Raw genomic sequence first — 26,220 nt, 5'->3', positions numbered from 1 at the left:
GGGAGAGCAAAAAGGAGGAGGAGTAGAGAGATGAGGAATGACAAGAAACTGCTACTATCCCTAGGACTGGGGGAACAAAACGTAAGAGGTAGAATCATCCTAGGAGGTCATCCTAGGATCCAAGCTCCGGGCAACTGAGGAGAGGTACAGCCTGGATGTTATTGGTGACTCTGAGAAGGCGGCGAGACTGGTGCTTCAGACAGGAAGAAAGCTCCCCCACTCTCCCCAGATTGTGTTCTTCCTTCCATTCTCCTTCCCATCTCCCTTTGGCAGACCCTACCTCACAGGAACCAACTGTCAAAGGAGCCTGGGAAATGTAGTCTTCAGAGTCCCAGCCCCCGAAATCAAGGATGGAGCCAATGGGTGGGCTTAGAGCCAAGAAGCAGCAGGGAGATGAAGGGCCTCCATGCACTGGGGAGGTGAGGGGGGCGTGCCTGAGGAAGGAGGAGCAGAAAGGTCCCAGCAGAACTGATCTCCCTCTGAGTATGGCCACACTCTGCTAACCATGGCTTCATAGGTGAGCACAGATTGAGAACGAACAGTTGAGGAAAGTCACAGTGGCCGCTTCTCTGTTCCTGATGCTTCCTCTCACATGGAGTTGTCACATTCCTAACTTATCTTTGTTTGCCCTTCAATCACCCAAGGAAACTGGAATGGCCTAGTCTGGATCATGAATTTGGGGAGAAGAAAATGGCCATGCTCAGCTTAGCCTTCCCTTCTCATGGTTGGAGCCTACTTGTAGGAAGCTGAGGTTCTCCGCCACCCCTCCATGTGTAAATCTTATCGGTTCATTCATAAAGCTGCCATTTATTGGCACTCGCTCTCTCTCAGGCAGTGTTCTGGTCCTGAGGATACAGCAGGGAATAAAATATACTAGCTCCTTATCTCAGGGCACATGCAGGCAATAAACAATAAGCATAATCAATAAGTACACCGTTGTAGTATACAATATATATAGTATATAATGTATATATAATGTAGTATATAATATACACCGTATAGTATATTGGAAAGTGATAAACACAGGTGCAAAGAATAACAGAGAACTGTGAAGGGGGACCAGGGTTGCTGGATCAGCACCTGTGATTCTAAACAGTGTGGTCTGGGGGGTCTTACTTAGCAAGCCCCTGTGAGCACCCGGGGAGTGCTATTTGTTGTTGCTGACACTCAGAACCCAATAAAGGCCCTCACTTTTGAGGGGAATATTGGCCATTCTGTTCCTCAGTCTAAGCAATCACTGGTCCCCAGTCCTGGACATGCTATAAGACGATGAACTCAGCCCCCAGCAGAGACAGGTTGGTGTGGTCTGGGAGCCTCAATCAGAATTGCCTATAATTAGTGCTTTAAGGAGCTTTGCAAACAGAAACCTAGGGGCCCTTACTCTGCCCACCTCACGCTGTTCCTGATTTGCGTCCAAGATAGTGGTAATGGCTAAAGCTGTTGGTAAGCAAGCCAATGCTGTTTTTAAGTCAGCAGTCCTCAAAGTGTGGTCCAGATCTTGGAGAGTGGAGGGCTGTGTCTTTGAGGACCTGTCAGGGGGTGGTGTGTGAGGTCAAAACTATTTTCATTGCAGCACTAGGATGCTATTTGCCTTTTTCATTTTCATTCTTTCATGTGTATGGTAGAATTTTCCAGAGGTTACGTGGCATGTAATAGCACAACAGATTGAGTGCAGAAGCAGATTAAAATTCTCCTTTTTTTCCTAACTACATATTTGTGTGAAGCCTGATTTTCTTTATACATTTCCATCAAAACAACATATTGCAACAGATTGAATGCAGAAGATTTGAAAATCCAGCTGTCTTCTGTTAAGCCAAACTTAAAGAGATTTGCAAAAGTTAAAACAATGTCACCCTTCTCGCTAATTTTTTGGAGGGAAGGTGCAAGAACTTTCCATATAAAAGATATCTTTGTTAATATGGAAAGAGCTTGTTATTGTTACTTGTAAATGAATTCATAAATATTAAATATTTTTCACTTTTAATTTTTAATGTAGTAAATATCAATGAGTATAATCCACATAAACAAGTATAAAGGGGTCCTGAGATAAATAGGTTTAAGAAAGGCTGTTCTAGAGGGTTTTGATGTGATAGCATACCCACATGTTGTTAGAACCCCCAAAATACCTCTTCAGAGACATTCTTTTTTGGGTCCAGATGTCACATAAATACTTGGCCATCCTTGGGTGCCTGTGTTGCTCAGTCAGATAAGCTTTTGCCTTCGGCTCAGGTCATGATCTCAGGGTTCTGGGATCGAGTCCTGTGTCAGTCGGATCGAGTCCTGTGTCAGTCAGGCTCCCTGCTCAGCGGGGAGCCTGCTTCTCCTTCTGTCCCTTACACCCCACCCCTCTCCTTACCAGTATTATTACCAGTCAATATTTCTCAAATATTAAGATTTTAAAATAAATAAATAAAATCTTCAAAAAATACAGGGCTATCCTTGTCCACTTGACTCTCTTTTGGGTATCTACATGTGTGCAGAACTGATTTCGATTAAGTCTATCATCTTGGGGGGAAAATGCCATTAATCCAGAGTGGAAGGAAGAAATAAGAGCTATCTTGAGTTTAGCTACCAGATATCTGGAGGGCAGCAAGGTGATGAAGCTGTGGTCTGAGGAGAACACATTTGTCCTCAGGTCGCACCCAGGGCAACCTGATGGAGGTAAGCAACGAGAGCCTGCACACGTCCAGCCACGAGGCACATGGGCTCGTGGCTTCCGGTCCACGGGAAAGCTGCACAGAAAGTTCCTTGACACAATCACCCGAGTTGCTTGCCATTCATACGGAGTTTCTGGGCTCTGCCCAGAACCCCATTAAAAAAAAAATCTAGGGACGCCTGGGTGGCTCAGTTGGTTGGACGACTGCCTTCGGCTCAGGGCGTGATCCTGGAGTCCCGGGATCGAGTCCCACATCAGGCTCCCAGCTCCATGGGGAGTCTGCTTCGCTCTCTGACCTTCTCCTCGCTCATGCTCTCTCTCACTGTCTCTCTCTCTCTCAAATAAAAAAAAAAAAAAAATCTAGGGCTGGAGATCAAGCAATCTATCTCCCCCACCCCCCCACCCCCTTTTTTTTCTTTTTAATTCCTTGGGTGATTCTGTGAGGTAGATTTGGGACCATTTGATCAGCCTCCATAAAGCCAGTCACGTAGTTATGGGGATGTGTGAGTTACATGTTGCTGCCCCAAATATTTGTCCCAGGTACCTATTGTGGGTCCGAATTACACACCTGTGGCGATTCGTTCTTTGGGGTTGGGGCAGCACCTTCTCCACTGTTCCCTACTTACATGTAAACCTCCCAGGGAATGCTGCGTCCAGTTCTGCTCTGGGAATAACATCTTAGCAGGTGTATCAGACACTTGCTCTGCTCTAAGGGATGAGGAAGGGCAGAAAGGATGGGGACAAGGAAGAGAAGGAGACTTGCGGGAAGGATACAGAAGTGGGAAAAGCTTAAGGACTCCAGGGCCCCTTGACAGGCAGGAAGAGAACCGAAGACGAATATTGATTTCCGCTGAATCGACTCCCAAGGCTCATTGAAGAAGCCAAGACATCTCTGCAGATTTTGAACAATGTTGGCATTGGTATAGCTATTACTGGATGCTAATGATACGTGTTGGCTCTGAATGCAGAGAAGGAACCCAAGAGTTTCCTTTCAGCCCTCTCTGCTGTTTCTAGTGTGTAACTGAGACCCAACTGATCCCCTACCTCCTCTTCCAGTCTTGTTCCCTTCTCCACACTGTTTCCAGAATGATTGTTCTAGAAGGCTTTTGAAAGACAGTTTTGGAAACTCTGTTTATTGTGAAATATGACACACGTTCACAAAAGTGCTCGAAATATAAATATATAGTTTAATGAGTAAAGTGTCACTCAGAGCAAGAAACAGAGTCCGGTCCTTGCCTCTTATGCGTGCCCCCTCTCAAAAGTAGCACTTCCTTCCCCCACAAAGGTGCCCCAGTCTTAGCGTTTATAAAAAGTTGTTTTCTTGCTTTGCTTAAGAATTGTATCATCTATGTGTGCATTACCAAACATTATTTTCAGGTGGCTTTGAATTTTATGAATCAAATTATATATAGTATCATTGGGTATCCATCTTCTTTACTTTTATATTATGTTTTGAAACATATTTTCATGTTATGGTAAGCCACTATGTTTGTTTTTTTTTTTCATTTTTATTACTGTAAAGTATCCTACTGTGTGAAATACATCATCATCTCTTTCTTTATTCTCCTACTGGTGGGCATTTGCTTTGCCTCCAACCAGAGTTCTTACAATCAATGCTATTATGAATACTCCTTCACACATATCATGATGCTATAATTACACTCTTCTGTGGTGTGTGTACTCAGGAATGGAATTTCAAGGTCATGGGGTATAGGCATCCTAAAGTTTACTAGTTAAAGGTACATATATTTTCCCAGAATGGTTGTACTAATTATTTACCCACCAGAACAGAATGAGAATTTCAGATGCCCCGTGTCCTTACCAGTACTCAATATTTCTCAAAGTCACACATGTTTCCTGTCTGGTGGGTGCATATTATTTTCTCATTGTGGTTTAATTTACCTTCTCCTGACCTTTAATGGGATTGAACATCACACATGTTTACTGGACATTTGAGTTGTCTCTTTCCTGAAGCCAAGTCTTGCCCACTTGCCATTATCTTTTCCATTGTCTTTTCTTACTGAGTAGCATGAGTTTTTATATATTCTAAATACTCGCTCTTGCTCAGTTATGTGTGTTACAAACACTATCTCTCATTCAACGGCTTGCCTTTTCACCCATCCTGTAATGGCTTTTGATGAAGAGAGTTTCTAATCTTAAGTAATCAAATGTATTGATCTTTTCCTTTATGCACTGTGTTTTTTTGTTGTTGTTGTCTTTTTTTTTGCATTTTGTTTAAGAGCTATTTCCCTATTCAGAGATCGTAAAGATATTCTTCTACATGATCTCCTTAAGGTTGTTTTGTCTTCACAATCAGATCCATAATCCACCTGGAATCACTTTTGCATATAATCCACGAGGCTTTCATTTCTGTTTTCTCCCATGTAAACATCCAACTGTCCTGGTGTCATGTATTAGAAAGAGCACCCTTTCCCCATCCCTCTGCAGAGCTGCCTCTGAAAAAAATCAAGTTTTCCAAATGCGGGCATCTTCTTCTGGACTCTTTTCTTGCTCCATTTGCTAATTTGTCTACCTTGGAGACCATGATAAGATAAGATTTATTTACTTATAAGATTTATGATAAGATTTCCTTTGGGTTTGTTTTGGTGATTTTTTTTCTAACTTCACAAAATAGATGATTTGTTCATTGTCTTTAGATTTTTCCTCTTTCAAGTATGACTTTATCTGTATCCACACATCTGACATATGATTCCATGATCACTTAGTGCAACTGTTTTCTAATTTTCATATACTTTCTTCTTTGACTGTAAGTTCCAAGAAGTGTATTTCCAAATAAATGGCGACTTTCTTGATATTTTTCTAGCATAACTGCATTGTGATCAGAGAAACTTGACTGTATGAGCTCAGTCTTTCAAAAGTTTTGAAGCTTGTTTTGTGGCCTGGTATACAGGCAACTTTTGTAACTAACTGTTTCACTTGTGCTTCAAAGCCTGATTTTTCTGGGGTGTTAGGGTGAAGCCGCTTTCTGTGTTATTCACATTGTTCAAATCATCTAGATCATTTCTAATTTTTGCTTCAGTTACTGGAATTAAATGTGATCAAATTCCCCAGGAGGCTATGGATTGGGCTATTTATTTTGTCGCTCTGACCACTTTGCAAATAGAAACCACGCTGTTAAGTGCACAGAAATTGAAAATTATTATATCATCCTATTGAACGAAAACAGTTATCATTTGCAGTGTCCCTATTTAACTCTACTAATGCTTTATGCCTTAAAATCTATGTAGCTTTTGTTAACATAGTCCTCCCCAGCATTCTTTCAACAGCGTTTGCATTGAATGCCTTGGTTCCTTCTTTGACTTCCAAACTTCCTGCGTTGTTTGTTTTAGGCATGTCTTTTTAAAGGACAGATTGTTGTTTGTTTTAAATCCAGTCTGATGATCATTGACTATGAGTTGGATCATTTAATCTGCTTACATTTATTATACTTACTGATATATTTGGATAAAAAACCCCGTTATCTTCCTCTGCTCTTTTTACTTGTCCCAGCTCTTCACGTCCCCCTTTCTCTCTTTTCTAGCTTTCTTTCAGTCTGCTCAAGCGATTTAATCATTCCGTTTTCCTTCTCCTCTTTTAGTTTAGAAGTGATATACTTCTTCGATTCTATTATGTTACAACATGCGTTCTGGAGAGGACCACATGCATTCTGGGTATATCGATGGCTGATGGTAATCTATATCCTCTCTAATTCCAGGTAATTCAAGGACCTTTGATCAATTTCACTACATCTAGTTTTCTCTGGACATGTGCTCTTGTGTGTAGAAACGGTGCTGCTGAGTCACACCGGCTGGGAGCCTCTTAGAGGGTCCCTGAGCAGTCCGAAAACCATGAGATGACACAAGCCCAGCCACTGTGCACATTAACATTCTACAAGCATGGAGCTGCGCTTCTAAAATGTTAACTGGACCAGCTCTGTTGTGGATAATGCGTTTTAAAAATGCAATTGCAGAGCAATGAGGCATGGGTTTTTCATGATTCCCAAGGCAAGGAGGCTGGCACCTAACTGGGGCTATCTCCTTTTAATCAAATGCAATCGAAAGCAGTAGGGAACACAGGGAGATCTGCATATCAAATGAGGTGCATTCAGATGATGATAAAAGAACTGTGGGTGCCTGCAGGTCTGTAGCTCACCTAAGGCGATTCTAGAAGGACCGAGTCACTTTACTTCCTGCTGTAAGTGTTTTTGTATTTCTGTTTCCTTAGCAGACCCAGGCTTGTGGTCCCTTTGCACTTGGAGCATGCAGAAGGAAAAAGCAAAGTCATTTCTGTGTATGTGTGTACAAAGTTGTCCAAAAAAAGGGAGGGAAGAAGGTTTAAGCTGCATGTTTGTTTGCTTTAAGAAGGGAGACAAACCTTGTTAAGACTCTTGACTCTAGGAAACAAACTGTAGGTCCCAGAAAGGGAGCCGGGGGTGGGGATGGGCTAACTGGGTGATGGGCATTAAGGAGGGCACGTGATGTGATGAACACAGGGAGTTACACGCAACTAATGAATCATTGAACATTATGTCAAAAACTAAAGATGTACTCCATGTTGGTTAATTGTATTTAAATTAAAAAAAATAAAATAAAATGGACACTTTTCCTTCTTCTGATTGATTTCAAATTAAAGCCATTAAAAAGGTGTTGCTACGTTCCAGAAAAAGAAAAAATGGTGGGACACGTTGCTTGATGAAATTAAACTTCAATGAAATTATGCTTCACCCAAGTCCTGAAAACAGAGAAGTTTTTACCATTTATGTTTAATTTAGTTCAGTGAAGTGGACACACCTATTTCCATAGCACGGCTAAATATATTAAGCACATCTACTCTTGTTATTCTAAATTTTCACCTGTGCCCGATGTACCCACAGACCTCTGTGACGCCTCAGTGTAGAAAGTAAGCATCTTTATTTTGCACAGCGCCTTGTTGACTGCTCTGACCCTACTTGGGGGTCCACGGCTATCCACAGTGACATCACAACACTAAGCTTCTCATTTCCTCCAGGAGCACAAACTGTATTTCTCGATTGGGAAACGTATCTCTGACTTTGTATTGATAGATGGGGAAGTTACACCTTCTAAAGGGCAAATGACTCGGTGTTGAGTCACCAAGTCATTGGTCCCCTGGGGAAAGAATTTCAGAAGGTCAGGCTCTCTGGGTGTCATATAAACCATTTTGGTCTCAGAACTCTATCTATAAAGAACCCACAAGATCATCTGCTCCAACCTTACTCTTTTCTCATCTTACAGACAAGGCAGTGGGCGCCCAAAGACATTAAATGATTTCTCCCAAGGTCAGAAGACTAGTAATTACCGGTGTTCTCATAATGTCTAAATCATATTTCCCCAAGCTTAGCAGATACAGGGGAGATGAGGATTCCAGAATGCACACCACTATCGAGTGAGTTTCATTTCAGCGGCAGCTTCTCTTGCAGCAATGTGAGCCATGATCTTGCTGATGTCCAGTCTTCCCGGGGAAGGAGAGGCACAGCATTAGAGCAATGACAAAATTGCATTCCATTTCAGAAGAGCACAAAGGCCCTCATTCCCCTCTCTCCTTCGCTGTCAGACTCTACTGATAGATGAGGTGGGCATTAATGGCTCTCGCAGACCAGAACTTGACAGAGATTGAAAGCATCTGTCAGGAGAACCCAGGCCTCCTGTTCTGCCATCCAGGCCACCTGCCAGGTTTTGCTCTGTTAATTGGCTTCCGTGCAAGCAGCTATTTTAACAACGATTCTGTGTGGGTCTTCTGCGGCACATCTTGATTTAAAGTGAGATGTTGAAAAGTACTTCTCGACCACTCAACACGTCCGGGGTTGCTCATATTTAGCGGATCGGACAGAAAGGGAGGCATCCTTCAAAACTATTGTGTCGACATAAAACTAGATTATTCAGTCTCCTCAATTCGGAGAATAATTCTCAGAGAGATGGTGACTGAGGAGTCTGATTTCTGCCTAAAGAGATACCTTCCCTAAGGACAGACAGAATTGATAAGAGAGTTTGTGGAAAAAATGCCACTGTGACCTTAAACATGCAGTTTCTGGGTTGACACCATAATGAGGAATGGAGTGCTATTAAAATATACTGCACATTTTAATGACTCCTCTAGCGGTAGGCCAAAAAAAAAAAAAAAAGACTTAAGCTCAGAATAATTCTGGGAAGGAGGATTTTGCCAAGGAGATTTTAATGTCAAGAATGTATGTGAGGCTAAAAATAAGGAGCTCACGCACATTCCAGAGCCGTGGGTGGGGATGTATATATAATCAAATTAAATTATGCCATTTCCACTTATGAAAAAATCTGATGGCAAAAATTGACTAGAAAACATTTAGTCATATTTCACTTGGATTAGGCTTATAAATACCAAACTCCAGACTTGTCAAAATAAACCCTACCAGCACTTTCTGGCCGAGGTGTTAGATAGACAATGGCTGCAACGTGCAAAACGGATAGAGAGCTTGCAGGAACATCGTGCCTGGAAAAGCCACAGGGGTTCAGTTCCCAACTACAGAGAGGATTCAGAGAAGTCAGAGGGGGAAGAGGGGACCCTGCAGGGTGGGGACTGGAGCCCAGAGTCGCCCAAATGTGGAGTGTCAAGGGAGGGGCTGTCCGGGAGCCTCAAAGATCTGTGAAACCCACGTCCCAACTCTCAGAGATGGGAAATCTGGGGGCCATGACCTTTTAGTATTATTATTATTTCCCATCAGAGAAAGTACCCCTCAGTTTTAACCTTCCTCTGGAGGGCAAGCACTGAGTTCTTTTGACAAATCATAAACCATACTTTAGCCTCCTCTGCTTACTCGAGAATGGACCTTGGGCCAGAGATGTCTCTGTCCATTGGGTTCTGGTGCTGACCAGTGGGAAGGAGGGCCAAGAGTCACAGGGAAGGAGGAAGCATCTTTCCTGGCTGGCATGAATAGTTGGTGACCTCACATTGGCCAATACTTGCAGATGGAGAAGACACACACTCCTAGGCTGCTTGCCTCCTGCCTCTCCCAAGTGATGGAAGGAGCAGGATGGAGAAGTCCGCTCAGGCTCCATCCACATGCCACTCCAAGGTGGTGACAGGGACCCAGAATTGCTGATGGGGCTCAGCCTCACAATCCTACTGCCTCAGAGTCTAGATAAATTCTGCCTTGGGTAGAACTCGCATCTCGTGCCTCTGAGTTCTCTCCCGGAACGTCATTCTGGAATCTCTTGATGTTCGCTCCCTAGTGAAAGAATAAATCAGGGAGGGAAAATAATTTGACCTGATGGAAAAGGAAACAAGGATGTTAAAGGATAATAGTTATGGAGGAGATATTGAGGACCAAACACTATTGTAAGCAGTTTGCATGTGTTATCTGGCCCCCTCCCCAGCCCCCACACACTCCTTCCTTGCCCACACTTCACAGCACTCCTTCCCACGGGTCAGCACCAGAGTCTGGGTAGGAACTGCTACTAGCCCTGTTTTAAAGGCAAGGACACTGAGTTTTAGGGAAGTTAAATATCTCACTCAAGGTAAACACATAGCTATGAGTCAGCAGCGGCCAGATTTGAACCTCAGCCATGGGCATCAAACCCAAGCCTTAAACCATTTTATTATTCTGTCTCCTACGGATCTCTGTACTACTCCCTGCAGCTTCTGCAGTAAAACAGCTGCAAAACAGCAAAATGACTGAGTAGTTGTGGGAGGGACCTAATTTCAGCGTTGGTCCTTATTTTTCATATAACGTCAGTAATGTCACTTACCTTCATGAGCCTTCCTTTGTTAATCTATAACATGGTAATAATGCTTTGGGTCCTGCTATTTTCACAGCATCATATTGTACTGAGGAAATTCATGCTGGGAAGCTCCAAACAAAAAGTTCTATGTATGACCTGAGTGAGATGGTTGCTACCGCAGGTGAGGTGGTAGAGAAGAAATAACAAGGACCATGACCTGGACCTGGATTTGAATTTGTACATAAACAGGAATTTTCTGATCCTCAAGCATCTCATCTACAAGCTGCCAGGGAGCCCTGAGAGAAAAGACACATGTCAGAATCCAAGTACAGTGGCTCTCTGCACTGACCCAAGCAGGAGGCCCTCTTACCTGCAGGGACAGCAGATAGAGCCGCTGAAGACACAGTAGATGAGTGGGTTGATGGCACTGTTCAAGGCTGGGAGGTTCTGAATGATCACAGAGGCGTAGAAGCGTTCCTCGGTGTCTGGAAGAAGACTAAAATTGTCCAGTATGTCGAAGAAGAAGTATGGACTCCAACAGCAGATGAAGGCTGGGGAAAAGAGAGCCATGAGCACTGTAGTTGACCACAGCTGGGGGGTAGCTTTCAGTGGTGGCCCCAAGTGGAGCTCCAAATAGGTTCCTTAGCATCTGCGATCTCTCAGAAATATTCAGAACTGTTGCATGTCAACATCCATGTCATGTTTACTCACACGCAAGCACACATACACATGGATGTGTACACATCCCACAGATAACGTTGCTAGAGTTGAGTGAATTTGTAAACGGAGGGTTTGATTTGACCCCTGTTGTGAGTCTTTGTGGAAAGGTCGGGAACTGCTTGGCATGGCCTCAGCTTCTCATCCCACATAGTGTGGAAGGAAAACCAGCAAAACTCTTTGGAGATTCCATGAGAAAAAACCCCAGAAGAACAGGAAGCATTCTGACCAGTAGTGACTCCTGGTCTTGGTGTATGGCAGGGGGAAAGGTGGTACCTAATATTTTCAAAGCACAATCTGGATTCATCACCATGTTCTTAATTTTCTTTTCCATTTGTTAGTCTGCCACTCCAGAAAAGAGCTGCCCTCTACCCCTCTCCAAGTCAATCAATGTGTGTGAGCCCCTGATTCTATTAGTCTCCAAATCCTCAGAGGAAATGGGGGGTATACGGGGAGATCCAGAGTATGATAGTGAATTTTGTGGGTCACCTTGACTGGGTCAGGAGGTGCCCAGGTATTTGGTGAAACATGATTTCTGGGTGTTTCTGGATGAGACGAACATTTGAATTGGTAGACTAAGAAAAGCAGACCACCCTCTTCGATGTGGGTGGGCCCCCTTCAATCCCCAGAAGGCTTGAATAGAACAAAAAGCTGAAGGAGAGAGGATTCATGCTGTCTGCTGGACTACCTTCTAGCTGGGACACTGTTCTTCTCCTGCCATCCTTCACACTCGGACTGAACTACACTATTGGCTCTCCGGGGTCTGCAGACCCTGGGATTTTTCAGCTCTGTGATCATGTGAGCCAATTCCTTATAATAATAATTATCTTTACATATATGTCCATCTCTGGAGAACTGGACTATTATCCACACGCACCAATGTGAACGGTCTTGGGGCTGACTAGACAGGGATGTGCCCTCTTCTGCTTTCTTGCTACGTCCTCTCCAGCCTCCCTCTCCCCCTTTCTCACCCATAGGACTTCTCCTCAGAAAAGTCATGCTTCCTTTGCCATCTCCTCGCAGGGGCCAACTTTCCTCTGTAACTGACTGGTGCGTCTTTATTCCCCAGGCCTTGGCAACAGATTAAAGAGGAGCAATTGAAGCACAAAGACCACAGAGCATTCTTGGCACCAGTTGGTAAGTCTAGTGTTGGCTTAGAATAGTGGTTCTGGGGTATGAAGGAGCAAAATTGCCTTTGGGGGGCATTTTGAAAAAAAAAATGTGTGTGTTTATGTTTGTACGTGTGTGGGGTTGGTGGAGATCTGGTTTGCCCAGGGATACGGGTCCTCCTGTGTGGGGCAGTCCCATACATCCTTTGAAGGCCCAAGTGGACATTTATGCAGTTGGGAGCTCTGCTTATAATTACCCCGGCCTGGAAACCTAACTCTATTCTATATATGAACACAACTGTCTTTTTAAAAATAGTGAATTTTCCAGAAATGTAATTCCTTTGCAGAGGGAGGAAAGATTACTTTCTTTAATTTGGAACTTCAGCAGGATTTATTTACCTGTTCAGAAAATCAAGTCCCTGACAGCAATGCTGCTTTATTTTCACATCTTCATGAAAACACACCTGTACTGATTTTCCTTTGTAGCTGTTACTACATCTAGCTGCCTACTTCTTTCGTCTTCTAGGGCAGCCGTGGCCAAGTATTTACATATTGAAATCTGCTCTTTTATTATATGTTATTTTCTCTCTAGTCCTCCTTTGTGTTATTACATATTATCTTGGAAGACATCTTAGGTAGATAGTGTTAACTATGCATTTCATCGCACGATAGTAAAGGAGCATCACAGAATATCTGTTATAGGAAGGGCTGGTTTTGTCTGTCTGGGCTGTTAACACTGGCTGACTGTCTGGGGGCATCTCTGCTCCCCGAAGAAAGGACCCCCAGGGCCTAGCAGATGGTTCCTGATTACAAATAATTATGTTGGCTCTGGAACACATGTCTAACACTTATCTCTGGGCTCAACATCCAGGGGATGAGTATTTTCTTTTCTGTCTCAGAAGGCAAGAGAATCTTGGTGCTACTTGGTTGGCTGCTGGGAAGAACTGACTAAAAACCCCAGTGCCTGTATCTGCTCTGGCTCCAGCTCTGCCCGCACTGCTGTTCTGGGCCTCTATTCTACTGGCTGAGTCCCACTGCGCCTGCTCTGTTTGGCATTTTGCAGCAGTGTCTTGGAAAGGAGAAATTGCCTGTTTTAGTGATCTGACATGCAGCTAACACGAGAGGTGTGAGGCTTTCTCAGGGCTCCCAGGAACTGTAAGTGGGGTACGGAGGGGAAGGGGAAGACTGGAGCCACATAAAGAGAAAATCACACAAATCACTTTCCTTCTTGCATATCGTAATTCATTTGTTTCCCTCAGATAGTAATGAAGCCCCTAGTGTATGTGGGGTTCTCTTTCAGGTTTTGGTGACAACAATGCAAGCGGCGCAAAGGAAAAAGTCCTTGGTCTCATGGAATTCACCAGTAGGGGGAACAGACAACAAGCAGATCAATAGATATATTATTCAGAAAGAAGTGGGAATAGGAAGAAAAATACAGCAGGGCAAAGACTAGAGAAGGGCTATTTCAGATTTGTGAAGGAGGCTTGGCCGAGGAGGGAGAACTGTTGGGAAACAAAATGATGTGAGGAGGGAGCCAGGCCATCCGGTGACAGAGTATTTTAGGTGTTGGAAACAGCACGTGGTCCCCCCAGGTGCAAACAAGTGGACATTTTAAAGAAATAGCAAGAAGACCAATGCAACCAGGATAGAATGAGCATGGAGGAGAGCACTGGGAGGAGAGGCTGGAGGTCTGGCTGAGGGATAGATCACACGTGGTAGAACTGTAGGGTTTTCTTCCAAAGTAATGGGAAGCCAGAGGTGGGTTTGCAGGATAGTGATGTTACCTGATTTATAGTCTTGAAAGATCACATTGGCTGTTTTGCAGAAAAGGAATAAAGAGAAGAATAGGTATAATGTTCTAAGCAGAAAGTGGTGGAAACTTAGACTAAGACAGGAGTTGTACAGATAGTGAGGACGGGTTGGGTTTGGGAGCTATTTTGCAGGTAGAACCTTCAGGCCTTGCTATTGTATGAGTTATGTGGGATGTCAAAGGAATAGAATAAAGACAGATAGATGACCCTTAAGTTTTTGGTATAGACATTGGGTGAAAGATGGTGTCATTTACTGAAACAGGGACAATGGGAGGAGGAGTTGCTTCGTGCGGGGGAGGAGAACAGGCCGAGACTTTGGGGTTGACATGTTGACTATGACAAGCTTACTAGAAACACAAATCAAGATCTCAAGTAAAAATCTTAAACAGGATTTCTAAGCAAAGGAAGTGTTCTAAGAAAGAGAAATTGATTACACGTTGCTTACAAGTCAAGATGAAGATTGGGAATCGACACTGGCCTTTTTAGAGGTCGTGATGACATTGATGAAGGTGGTTTCAGGAGTGACTGGAGAGAAAGCAGATAGAAACAGGCTCCAGAAAATGAGAGGTCGAGCGTGGAGGAGTTGTGCTAGAAGAGAGACTGATGAAGGGGTCTGTTCTGAGGAGTTCACTGAGGGCCCTCCTGCACTGTTAAGGGGAGCTCCAGCAATCATTCTGGGCTTAGAAAGAAGCAGTGCCAGTTTATTCATACAAACAGGAGAAAAGACCGAGCACACTGTAGAAAGGCAGATAAGTCGATGAAAGTGAAGGTCAGAGGATGAGGGAGTTCTCTTCTGATAGGACGTTTTCTTAGTGAAATATGATGCGAGGTCATTAGCTCAGGGAGCGTAAGGGGGAGGAAGCTGTGAAGGGTTGAGAAGAGCAAATCTATCTACACCAATCTGACACATATCATGTGCTCTAGAAATACCTTTTTTTCCTAAGATGAAGTGATGTTATGGGTCTTCGGAGTAGAGAGAACAGGGAGAGAGTAACGAGGCCATGAGGGAGGGATTTGTAGTGACCCTGTAATTAAATATCCAGAAGAAACGGAATGCCACGTCTGCTTTCTTTGCTCCTAAGCTTCAGCCTTAGGGGAGAATATGTCTCAGAGAAGGCAGCTGGGTCACCTGGGTGAATGTTGGGCATCATTCAGCCCGTTATGACTTCATCAACTTTCTCCCAATTATCTACCCCATGGTCTTGGTGGACTACTCTATTCATAAAGGGAAGGATGGGAACCGCTGTCTGCTCTTGAAGGAGACACGGATGGACTGCTAAATTCCACACATTGTTCTTCACTCAGACAAAGGTAGAGTGCCTGCAGGCACATTCCTTTCTTGTGGGATGCCCCCCCCCACCCCCGCTCCGCCCAGCTCCTGGGACAAGCTTGCTTTTGGAATGTTCACACACAAGGAGGGACTTTGCTTACCCAGAATGATGACAATGCTATACTTGATGGCTTTGATTTTTGCCTTTGAGATGAGCCCTCGGTGGTAACTGGTGCACAGCTTTCCATCTGGAGATACAGAAGGGGAAATGGTGAAATGGGGTAGTTGTTTGTGCCAATAGGAACATCACAGGTTAGATCCACAGCTCCACAGCTGTCATGGGGCCACTTAGATCCTGTTCACCCCTGCCCGGGAGGACACCTTTGGATATTTTCAGAGTCAAGATGGCTTTGGGCTGGATGCTGGTAACAGCTCAGGTTGCAGCTTAATATAAAATGTAAATGCACTGGGACATCCAGACTCTCTCCAGAGTCTTGGCTGAATGCCCTGAGTCAGCTGAAGCTGGAATTAGCCTTGTGACCTGGAATTAGCCAGGGGGTGATGCTAAGCTACCCATCTGGTCACTTCCGCAACTTAGGGTGAAGCCATTTTCTTAGAATGTTTACCCCAGACTAACTCATTCATCTAACTCAGAAAATCCACTCTCAACAAAACCTCAAACCAGGGATACGAGAAACAAAGCAAAACAAAAAAAAACCCAAAAAACCTGTCTCAAGTAGGATCCTGGATATATAATTTAATTCTATGTGGGCTGTTGTTTGATGGTAAACACACGAAGGATAAATATAAGAATCTATTAGTATCCAAGCTTGATGGAGGCAGGGACTATGTTTTCTTCATTGCTGTATCCTCTAAACTTCGTGAGTGATTAATAAATATTTGTTGACTCAATGAATACAAACCTCTCTCTAGTTAAGAAGCAGTGGTAAAATAAAAGTTGATTAGGGTGTACAGAATTTAGAGGGATAACTCTCAGTAAAGAAGTAAATTGGTATGAAGTAAATTGATGTGAAGATGGTACATTTGGGAATGGAGATGTTGGGCACAGGGTCCCCTACCCCTGCAGAAGTGTTTTTACTGTCAGAGCTTCCATCAGGCAGTATGACGCCTTTGTGAAAATTGGGAAAAGATGCCCTTCTGTGGATGCCCTCAACCTTGCCCCAGCACACACTCAGTGAGGGAAGCATGAATGGGATGCTAATCCCATGCACTGCTAGCCGGATGCTGCTGACTGGAGCTCAATGAGCAGGACCCTAGTGGTGGCCCATGTCAAAGGCCTACCGGGGCACCTGTTGAATGGAGTTGTACACTAGAGGCCAGCTGCTGTGCTAGGCTGTCCTCACCTCAGTGTTCCGATTCCACGTTTGAGATTTATTTTAATCCTATGGAAACTGATCTGAAAGTTACCTTGGCACTATTATTCTAGACCCTCTCCAGTCTAATCCAGTCCAATCCAACCAACATGGCACGTCTGCCAAGAGACAAGACTGAACAGAAGAGGCTGAGATAGAGTTCCTGTTCTCTAGGAGGTTCCAGTCCGGCAGGAAAGGTTGCACACTGTGCTGGGTGAGAACAGAGAGAGGAAAACCAGCTGTGAGGGAGAGAGCCATCCCCCACTGCCCTGAAAGGGAGGCTGCAGGGCAGATGGAGAGAATCCAGAGGTGGAGCTCTGTGGGGCTGTGTGGGAGTGTGATTGGGAGAGACTTGCAAAGCAGATGGAGCGTCCTCAGCCAGGACGTGGAAACCAGAAAATGTCAGATGTATCTGGACCATGGGGGAGTCACTCACTTGACTGGAGCCTAAAAAAGGACGTTGGTTTTCAGGGTGGGGAGGAGAACTGAGGCAGAAGTGGAAAGACCTAGAATGTCCTCCCAGGGAGTCTGGGCTGAATTTCGGAGGCAGCCGCCAACCACTGAAGCTTCTGAGTCTTTTCCCAGTGTGAACATGTACTCGCTGGAGAGGACAAACGGTAATCAGGAAGAATAGGAAGAAACGTTTATGTGCAATAAGCTGAAATGCTAATTAGAACTGGTTTTTAATTTCTTAATGTATACCTTATAAGGCCACTCTTAGGTAGTACTAGGGTTTCAAATTATTCCATGCATTTCACAGAACCACGAGACTTCAGTAGCATAAGGAAGCAAAAACCCTTCAGAAGCATTTACGGCTGCGGTTCTAAGCTGTGGGCGATATTGCCCCGGAGGGCTACATTTGCCAATGTCTGGACACATTTTGGGTTGTCTCAGTGTGCTGGGGGGTTGCTATTGGCATCTAGTGTGGAGAGGCCAGGAATGCTGCTAAACATCCTTAGAGGCACAGGACAGTGAAACAGAATTATCTAGTCCCAAACACCAATAGTGCCAAGGTGAAAAAACCCCGATTTCCACGGTGGTCTCCTGGGAAGGATATGGGCTCCAAGGTCAGACCTGAATATACCCTCCAGCTCTACCAAACTCCACCTGTGTGACCTTAGGCAGCTACGAACTGTTTCCAGCCTCAGTCTCCCAATTTAAAAAATGAGGCATAAAACACCAAACTCAGGAGGCTCTTTGAAAGGGGCAGAGGGAGGGAATCTTTGAAGCAGACTCTCTGCTGGGCGTAGAGTCCCATGCAGGGCTGGATCCCGCGATCTATCCCACAACCCTGAGATCATAGCCAAGAGTTGGATGCTTAACCAACTGAGCCATGCAGACACCCTGCACCAAACTCAGAGTTTTGAAGATTTAAAAAAAAAATGTATTTAAGATGCCAAGCCCCATACTGAGAATGTCAATTCCCTTATTAATTGGAATGAATAAAGTTTTAATAGTATTTCAGGATGAACATGAACTCCCTTTATGGAAGTGAACAGACAGTATTACTACATTTAGAGAGTCTATTATACACTGTTGTTATCTGGATATAGGAATTATATACATCCAAAAGTTCTCCCGGAAGGATTTTACCCATGGGAGGCAAGTCAGAAATATAGCCGACCAAATTATATCCATTCAAAATATCCCCATTGGCTGGCCTAACAGCTGGCTCCGAAACAATACAGTTCTGAAAACTTGGTTGGTTTTTCAGAAAAGTTCTTGAGAATGACATTTGTACTCTGAAATCTTTTTAAAATGGAACCTCGCGGTACTTTCCTCAGGGCAACTGGGTGACAATATAATCAACTACCTGCCCTTCGATCTCCCAATGAGATCAGAGAAAGCCTTCTTTAATCTGACCACTTGAGGAAATGCAAAGCCTCCAGCTTCTAAAGATGGCTCTTCAAAGAGAACTGAGCTCCCAAATGCCAGTAATTCTCCTTTATTGGAAGATAAAAGGATTATTTCCACCCAGGCCTTGGCACTGAGCTAGAGCAAAAAACGGTGAAATCCAGCCATCTCTGCGCATTGATAGCTGGGACCGCCTTGAGGCAGCTGGTCCATTAGATTGGGGACTGGAAGCTGCATCCTGCCCCAGGCAGTCTCAGTTCCCGGATGCATCCTTGGGGGGGGCCCCCCACACTGTCCATCTAGTCTCCAAGGGACCACTTCCTGCTCCTTACCTCCCCACAATTCCCCACCCTTGCAGAGCCACTGGGAATCCATTGTTTGCCTGAACAGACTGCCTGAAGGGGGAGCAATTGGTATCTTGGGATTTTTAAACAAGACAGAATTTATTCCTGGTGGGAGGGGATTGTTCCATCTCTGGGCTTATAATGAGTGCAGGAGATTGGTTTGTAACAAGGAAATCTACCTGGGGATGTTTTAAAACAAATGTTTTTTTTCACACGTTGGGAAGTCTATGTATTTCCGATTGGCTTTAAGAATGTAAATGTTTTTAACAGTCATGCCCAAATTGTAAAATTCTTAAAATTTGAAATTTTTTATTTCCAAACATTGATGGCCTGTTTATTTATAAATATAGCCTCAGGATTAAATATTTCTAGTGCATTTTTACATTAAATTTTGACCACTACTTTCCCTTGTTTTTGTTTTTGTTTTTTTGGACCAGAGGTCATAGCTAGGTATGAGGAGGTATGATAACTTAGCTACCTCACAGCCTTTTCTGTTCCTCAGCTCCTCAGTTCAGGGGGAACCAGGAAGCCTGGCAGACCTAAAATAATTGTGGCTGGGACACGGGAGCTGCCCACCAAGCCTTTTCTTCTCAGCAGGGTGTAGTCAGATGACAAAGCTCTACCTATGGGAATATGGGAAGAATCCATGGACACTATTCTCAGGCCTGGCTCAGACAAACCACTGAGTAATCCTCTCTGTTGTGTCCCTACCCCTGACTTTAGGATGTCGATGCTGAGAGAGACACCTTATAGCCATCTGTTCAGTGAGGCAGAATCTTCATCTGCTTGAGTTCCTGAATGACTTCGTGGAGCCTTTGAATTTGACTGTTGATTGGACTTTAATTAAACAAGAAACAAAGTTCTCCTTTGTTAAGCTACTGTCTTTGGGGGTTTCTTTGGTAGCACCTAGTGTTTCCTTAACTGAAGCAGAAATTGGTATTTCATATGCATTGCTATTATAACAAAAATCTAAAACGTGTAGCATTGGCCTGTGGGCTGGCAGCAGGTGACAAGGAAACTGATATTGGAAGTTGGGAAACTAGAGATCTATTTCATAGAACCATCACATACGATGCCTGGGAAGTCAAATTGTGTATCTACTGAGCCTGGAGTCCATAGAACAGGCCTGGCTCAGCAGTCAGGGCTCTCCAGAAAATGGAACTAACAGGAAATACGTAGAGATATGCATAAAAGGAAATGTATTGTAGGAATTAACTCACAAAATTATGGAGGCTGGGAAGTCCCACAGTTTGCTGTTGATAAGCTGGAGAACCAGGAAAGCTGGTGGTATAATTAAGTCTAAGTATAAATCATGAGAACCAAGAAAGATGTTTGTGTAAGTCTGAACACAATGACTGGAGACTCAGGCAGTCAATGGTGTAAATCCTGGTCCTAGCCTGAGGCCCAAGGAACAGGAGTGCTGATGTCCAAGGGCAAGAGAAATTGGTGTCCCAGCTCAAGCAAATTTACCCTTCCTTTGTCTTTTTGTTCTATTCAGCCTTCAGCAGATTGGATGATGCCTACCACATTGGTGAGAACACCTTTATTTAGTCTACAGATTCAAATGCTTCTAGAAATGTCTTCCAGACACACCCAGAAATAGTGTTTTGCCAGCTATCTTGGCATCCCTTAGCCCATTCAAGTTGACACATAAAATTAATAATCACAGTTGGTAAGTGGAATGTTAATAGTGTGTGTTGATTGCTACCGCTATGTTTAGCAAGGTATTAGAAAAAAGAGATGAGCTCAGACAAGAGATGGTTGGTTTATGAACAAAAATGACAGGAACATGGGGCTCCTGGGTGGCTCAGTGGGTTAAGCCTCTGCCTTCGGCTCAGGTCATGATCTCAGGGTCCTGGGATCAAGTCCCGCATTGGGCTCTCTGCTTAGCAGGGAGCCTGCTTCCTCCTCTCTCTGTCTCTCTGCTTGCCTCTCTGCCTACTTGTGATTTCTGTCTGTCAAATAAATAAATTTAAAAAATGACAGGAACTTAAAGTCTTAAAATATGGGATCTCGTGGAACCATAAGTGTCCATTGCTTCTGGCCCCTGATATTAACAGATACATCTTTTGCATGACCTGGTGCAAATTGAAAATGTGAGTGGAGCATTAAAGTAAATGTGTACACCTTCTAAGTGTGCAAGTCTTATACCAGTGGAGCTGACCTTGGTCCCCAAATTAAGTTTGAGAGGTTTTAACCAAGAAAGACTCATTCAGAATCATTCCTGAGGCAAAGATGATACTAATGATGTGGCCTCCCTACTAGTGTTTTAGATGGCTTCAACCTAGCCTCCATTAAGTTAAAGACAGGGGTGGTATATGGAAGCAAAGACACAAGTCGGATATGAGAATTCTATTAAGAAAGACTTTTTGGACATGGTCACTGGCACATGAAACTGACTGAAAGCAAATGGATCAGAAGCCTACTACGTATTTGAGGAATGATATTGTCAAATAAATCGTGAGCTCTATATCTTTTTCAACACTTTGAGAGATCAGATGTTAACATTTTTACTAATCCTGTGGGTAGAAAATTGCATCTGAGGTTTAAATGTGCAACTTCTTGATCATCAATGAGGTTGAGAATCTTAGTTTTGTCCATTCCTTTTGTCCCTTCTATGAAATGTCTGTTTGTGTATTGCTCATTTTTTTCTTTTTATCTCTTGCTGTTGTTGTACATGTTTTTTAAAATTGAAGCATAATCAGCATACAATTTTATAGTAGTTTAAGGTGAATAACATATTTATTCAACAATTCTATCCATTACTTAGTGCTCACCATGCTAAGTTTGGTCACTGTCTGTCACCATACAATGTTATCACAATATCATTACTATTATTATTTTTAAGTTTTATTTTATTTTTTTTCAGTGTTCTAAAATTCATTGTTTATGCATCACACTCAGTGCTCCATGCAATACGTGCCTTCCATAATACCCACCACCAGGCTCACCCAACCCCCCAAACTGCTCCCCTCCAAAACCCTCAGTTTGTTTCTCAGAGTCCACAGTCTCTCATGGTTTGCCTCCACCTCTGATTTCCCCCAACTCACTTCTCCTCTCAATCTCCCAATGTCCTCTGTGTTATTCCTTATGCTCCACAAGTAAGTGAAACCATATGATAATTGACTTTCTCTACTTGACTTATTTCGTGCCGCATAATATCCTCCAGTCCTGTCCATGGTGGTACAAAAATTGGGTATTCATCCTTTCTGTTGGAGGCATAATACTCCATAGTATATATGGACCATATCTTCTTTATCCATTCGTCTGTGGAAGGGAATCTTGGCTCTTTCCACCGTTTGGTGACTATGGCTATTGCTGCTATGAACTCTGGAGTACAGATGACCCTTCTTTTCACTACATCTCTATCTTTGGGGTAAATACCCAGTAGTGCAATTGCAGGGTCATAAGGTAGCTTTATTTTTCATTTCTTTTTTTTTAAATATTTTATTTATTTATCAGACAGACAGAGATCACAAATAGGCAGAGAAGCAGGCAGAGAGAAGGAGGAAGCAGGCTCCCTGCTGAGCAGAGAGCCCGATGCGGGGCTCGATCCCAGGACCCTAGGATCATGATCTGAGCCGAAGGCAGAGGCTTTAACACACTGAGCCACCCAGGCGCCCTTATTTTTAATTTCTTAAGGAATCTCCACACTCTTTTCCAAAGAGGCTATCACAATATTACTAATGACATTCCCTATGCTTTACTTTTCATCTCCATGACTTACTTATTCTATTCAACTTTTTTTTTAAAGGTTTTATTTATTTATTTGACAGACAGAGAGTACAAGTAGGCAGAGAGGCAGGCAGAGAGAGAGGAAGGGAAGCAGTCTCCCCGCTGAGCAGAGAGCCCGATGTGGGACTCGATGCCAGAACCCTGAGATCATACCTGAGTTGAAGGCAGCGGCTTAACCCACTGAGCCACCCAGGCGCCCTCTATTCAACTTTTTAAAAAATTCTTTTTTTAAATTGATTTTTAGGAGTTCTTCCTATATTCTGAATACTAATCTTTTCCCAGGTCTCTGTGTTGCAAATACCTTCTCCCACTTTATACTTGACTTTTTTAGATATTAACAGAACCAAATTTATCTATCATTTCTGAGTTAACATAAATTATGTTGGATCTTGTTTATGTTGGATCTTGTTGATCTATGTTCAACTTGTTTAAGAAGATCCAACATAATTTATACTAACTGGGATATGACATGTATAACATAATTTATATTAACTGGTATATGACGTTGGGATATCTTATCCCAATGTCATAAAGGTATCACCATACATTTTCTTTTAAAAGTTTTCTATGGGGGCGCCTGCCATGGCTCAGTCACGTGGCTTCTTTAGGCGGCAGCCTTTGGCTCTTGTCGTGCTCTAAGCATCCTGGGATTGACTCCTGCTCCGTGGGAGGCCTGCTTTCTCTCTCCTAGTCCTCCTGCTTGTGTTCCCTCTCTCGCTGTGTCTCTCTGTCAAATAAATAAATAAATAAATAAATAAATAAATAAAATCTTCAAAAAAAAAATATAGAAGGTTTATATGTTGTGAACATAAGGAAACGGAGTCAGCAAGGCCTTGAAGGGGGCGCTCACAGGCACGTACCACTCCCGGCAGCCTGCCTAACCAACAGAAAAACCACTTGGAGAAGAGAGGGCGCTTTTTACACGAGAAAAAAAAAAAAAAGTAAGGAAGATCCCACCTGCCTCAGCACAAAGCACCAACCACACCACCTGCTGCCAATAAGAAACTGCCACCACCTGGAACTCTTCGTTCTCCAGTGACCTTTTGTTCGGAACAGCCTACCCCAGTTCCTCCTAAAACCTAATAAAGCTCACCTTCCCTTAGTCTCTTTGGACTTGCCTAAAGTTCGCCCCAGCTTGCTTGTCCCGAATTGCAATTTCTCGGCTGTTCATGAATAAATTCATTTTTTACATAAATAAAATTGCTCTTTGCTCTGCTTGCAGTTAACAAAATTTCAGTCTCCAAGTCTCTTGGAATTTGTTTTTGCTTATAAATTGAGGTAAAGAACCAGTTTTATTTCTTTCCCTATGGTCTTCTGACATATATCAAGTTTTTGTATAAATGTAGGTTCTGTTTTGAGGTTGTTTCATTTTCTATTGGTGTATTGTATTGTCTCAATACCATACTCTATTAATCACTCTGACTTTATGATAGATTTTAATATTGAATAGAGTAAACCTCCCCTACTTTTGTTCTAGTTCTCTAGGAGTGTCTTCTTGGCTATTCTTGGCTCTTGGAATTTCGCGTATATTTTAAATTGGTTTGTCAAGCTCAATAAAATGTCCCATTTTAATTTTGACAGGAACTGCATTAATCTGTAGATTGTTTGGGAGAATTGACATCTTCAAGCTATTGAATTTTACTATCCATGAACTTGTTATAAGCTTCATTTATTTATATCTATTTCTTTTATGAAGTTCTTTGTCTTTTACTAAATGTCATTTTATGTAGAGAAGCCATTTTGCCTGCGTTTACTGATGAAGAAACGTGCTGAGAGCAGCTAATGGACTTATCTTAAATCATTTAGCTAGAAAAAATAGGACTCTAACCCAGTTCCCAAACCAAAGCTTTCTTCCCCACCTCATTCTGTCTCATTTGATTTGAAACATGCAATTTGGATGTGGCATGGATCTTGTCCCGTCTCCTAAACCACAACGGCCAGACGCAGTCATACACAGATAGGTTTGCAAACTCTATGGCCGGACTTCCTGCATCTCCTGTCCCTATGCAGTTAACTGCTCTATTTTACAGAATTAGATTCCCCTGGGCATCAAAAACATGCCTGTTTAGGAAAGATAACTTACAAGATTGAAAAATCTCATCTCCTGTACCTCCTTGCCCTCCGCACTTGTTTGTGGGAAAGTATTTAGATCATTTATCAAATAGTTCTTTTTCTTTTCTTTCTGTCCACCTTTGAGGGAGAGAAAATAGACTTATTTGCTGGTAAGAAGAGTGGTTCATAAAAGAACGAGAGCTTGAATGTTGCAGCCTGTATTTACACCGCATGCTTCTGTTCACACTAATCATTGCCAATGTCCCCTCGTTGATGAGCAATAATCCTGGCATACTAGCACCGCTGGAGATCTATTTACCAGGCAACACCATAAGCTGCCTAGCTGTAATAACAAATAGAAAATCAGGTGAGTTCCGTTTATGAATCAGATACAGAGAGTATATGGGCTTTTGACACTACTATCTGCCCCTCATTCTAGAAGAGGCTCACTGGTGTTAATATGTACAACTGAAAAAAAAAATAGGGGTAATAGACTTTGACTTGTATTAAAGAATAAAAATTGACTGTAGCCATTTCCACTTTGGGGAGGGTAATGGCATATTGTATACCAGTGGGAAAACTGCTCTCTATGTGGCTTTGAACCATTTCAGAGACTGAAGGACAGGGCTAAGCCAGTAGTTTAGGGACTAGGAAATCTAGTATCAGGGAGATATGGGGGACTCTGGAAACAGACAGAGCCCAACCACAGTGGTGAAAGTCCTGCTAGAAAAGAGGGGGGCAGCTGATAGGAAGTGGAAAACTTTCATCCCCTCAAACCTACAGCAACATTTGCTCTATTTACTTCTGGGGGTGATAAACTCAAAGAAACTGATGTGGATCCCATGCTTGCTGGGCCAGGAGCAGAGGGAACAGAAGAGCACCCCGTGGCAGGTGAATGTGACAGCTCTGGGCAGGAGGGAGCTCAGGACATACCAACCTCCTGGAACTGGAAAGAAGCAAAGGACAGGGGTTTAAACCAAGCTGATTTAAATCTGTAAGTACAGGAAGACCTTAGCCTACTGAGATAAAATCGGGCCCTTGACCAGTAGTGGCCACCTTTTAGATTTTAAAGACTTCAAATCAAAACACTTCAGGGGCTGGGATCTCAATAGCAATCTGAAGGCTAAACTTTGGAGGGAGTGGGGTGGAAGAGAAGCCACGCCAAAGAGCCAGGATTTGGGTTTTTTAACTAAAAAAAATTTTTTTTCACTTTGAACTCTTCCCCCCCCACCCCAGCCATGTACCACCTCCCCTTCTGCAGTGGCTTTCCTTCTGAGAGGCAGCCTGATACTGGGGAGAAAACATAGGCTTTCTGGTCAATTGTATGGGCTGTCCTCCATTTATAAGAGAGAAATTAATAATGCACCTTGCAACGTCACGCACAGATTCAAGAAGATGTAGTATGGAAAGAACTTAGTGAAGTGGCTGACAGGAGCTGCTCTGTCTGTTCCTCTGTCTTGTCAGCTTGTGTTGATAGACCATGTAAACAAATGCATCATGGCCAGACCATATATAGAAGCAGAACCCCTGACCCACACTCTGCAGCCACCAGGTCAGGGAACGAACCCATTACCTAAAGTGACCAGACCA

At 43.3% G+C, this 26,220-nt stretch overlaps 1 protein-coding gene across 2 annotated transcripts in view; it reads right to left on the bottom strand.

Moving 5' to 3' along the window:
• Window positions 1-9,781: 9,781 nt before the first annotated feature.
• Window positions 9,782-26,220, bottom strand: part of NPSR1 (neuropeptide S receptor 1) — a 145,170-nt gene continuing 128,731 nt past the window's right edge. For both annotated transcript variants that reach the window (XM_044244572.1, XM_044244573.1), the window contains 3 exons: window positions 15,434-15,520; window positions 10,736-10,916; window positions 9,782-9,872 (listed from right to left, as the gene is read on the bottom strand). In XM_044244572.1, coding sequence (XP_044100507.1) covers window positions 9,782-9,872; window positions 10,736-10,916; window positions 15,434-15,520 — 359 coding nt within the window. The remainder of the gene's footprint in view (window positions 9,873-10,735; window positions 10,917-15,433; window positions 15,521-26,220) is intronic.

This window comes from Neovison vison, chromosome 4 (genome assembly GCF_020171115.1).
Source record: "Neovison vison isolate M4711 chromosome 4, ASM_NN_V1, whole genome shotgun sequence".
Taxonomy (NCBI): Eukaryota; Metazoa; Chordata; class Mammalia; order Carnivora; family Mustelidae; genus Neogale; species Neogale vison.
This window is presented reverse-complemented; position numbering and strand designations above follow the sequence as displayed.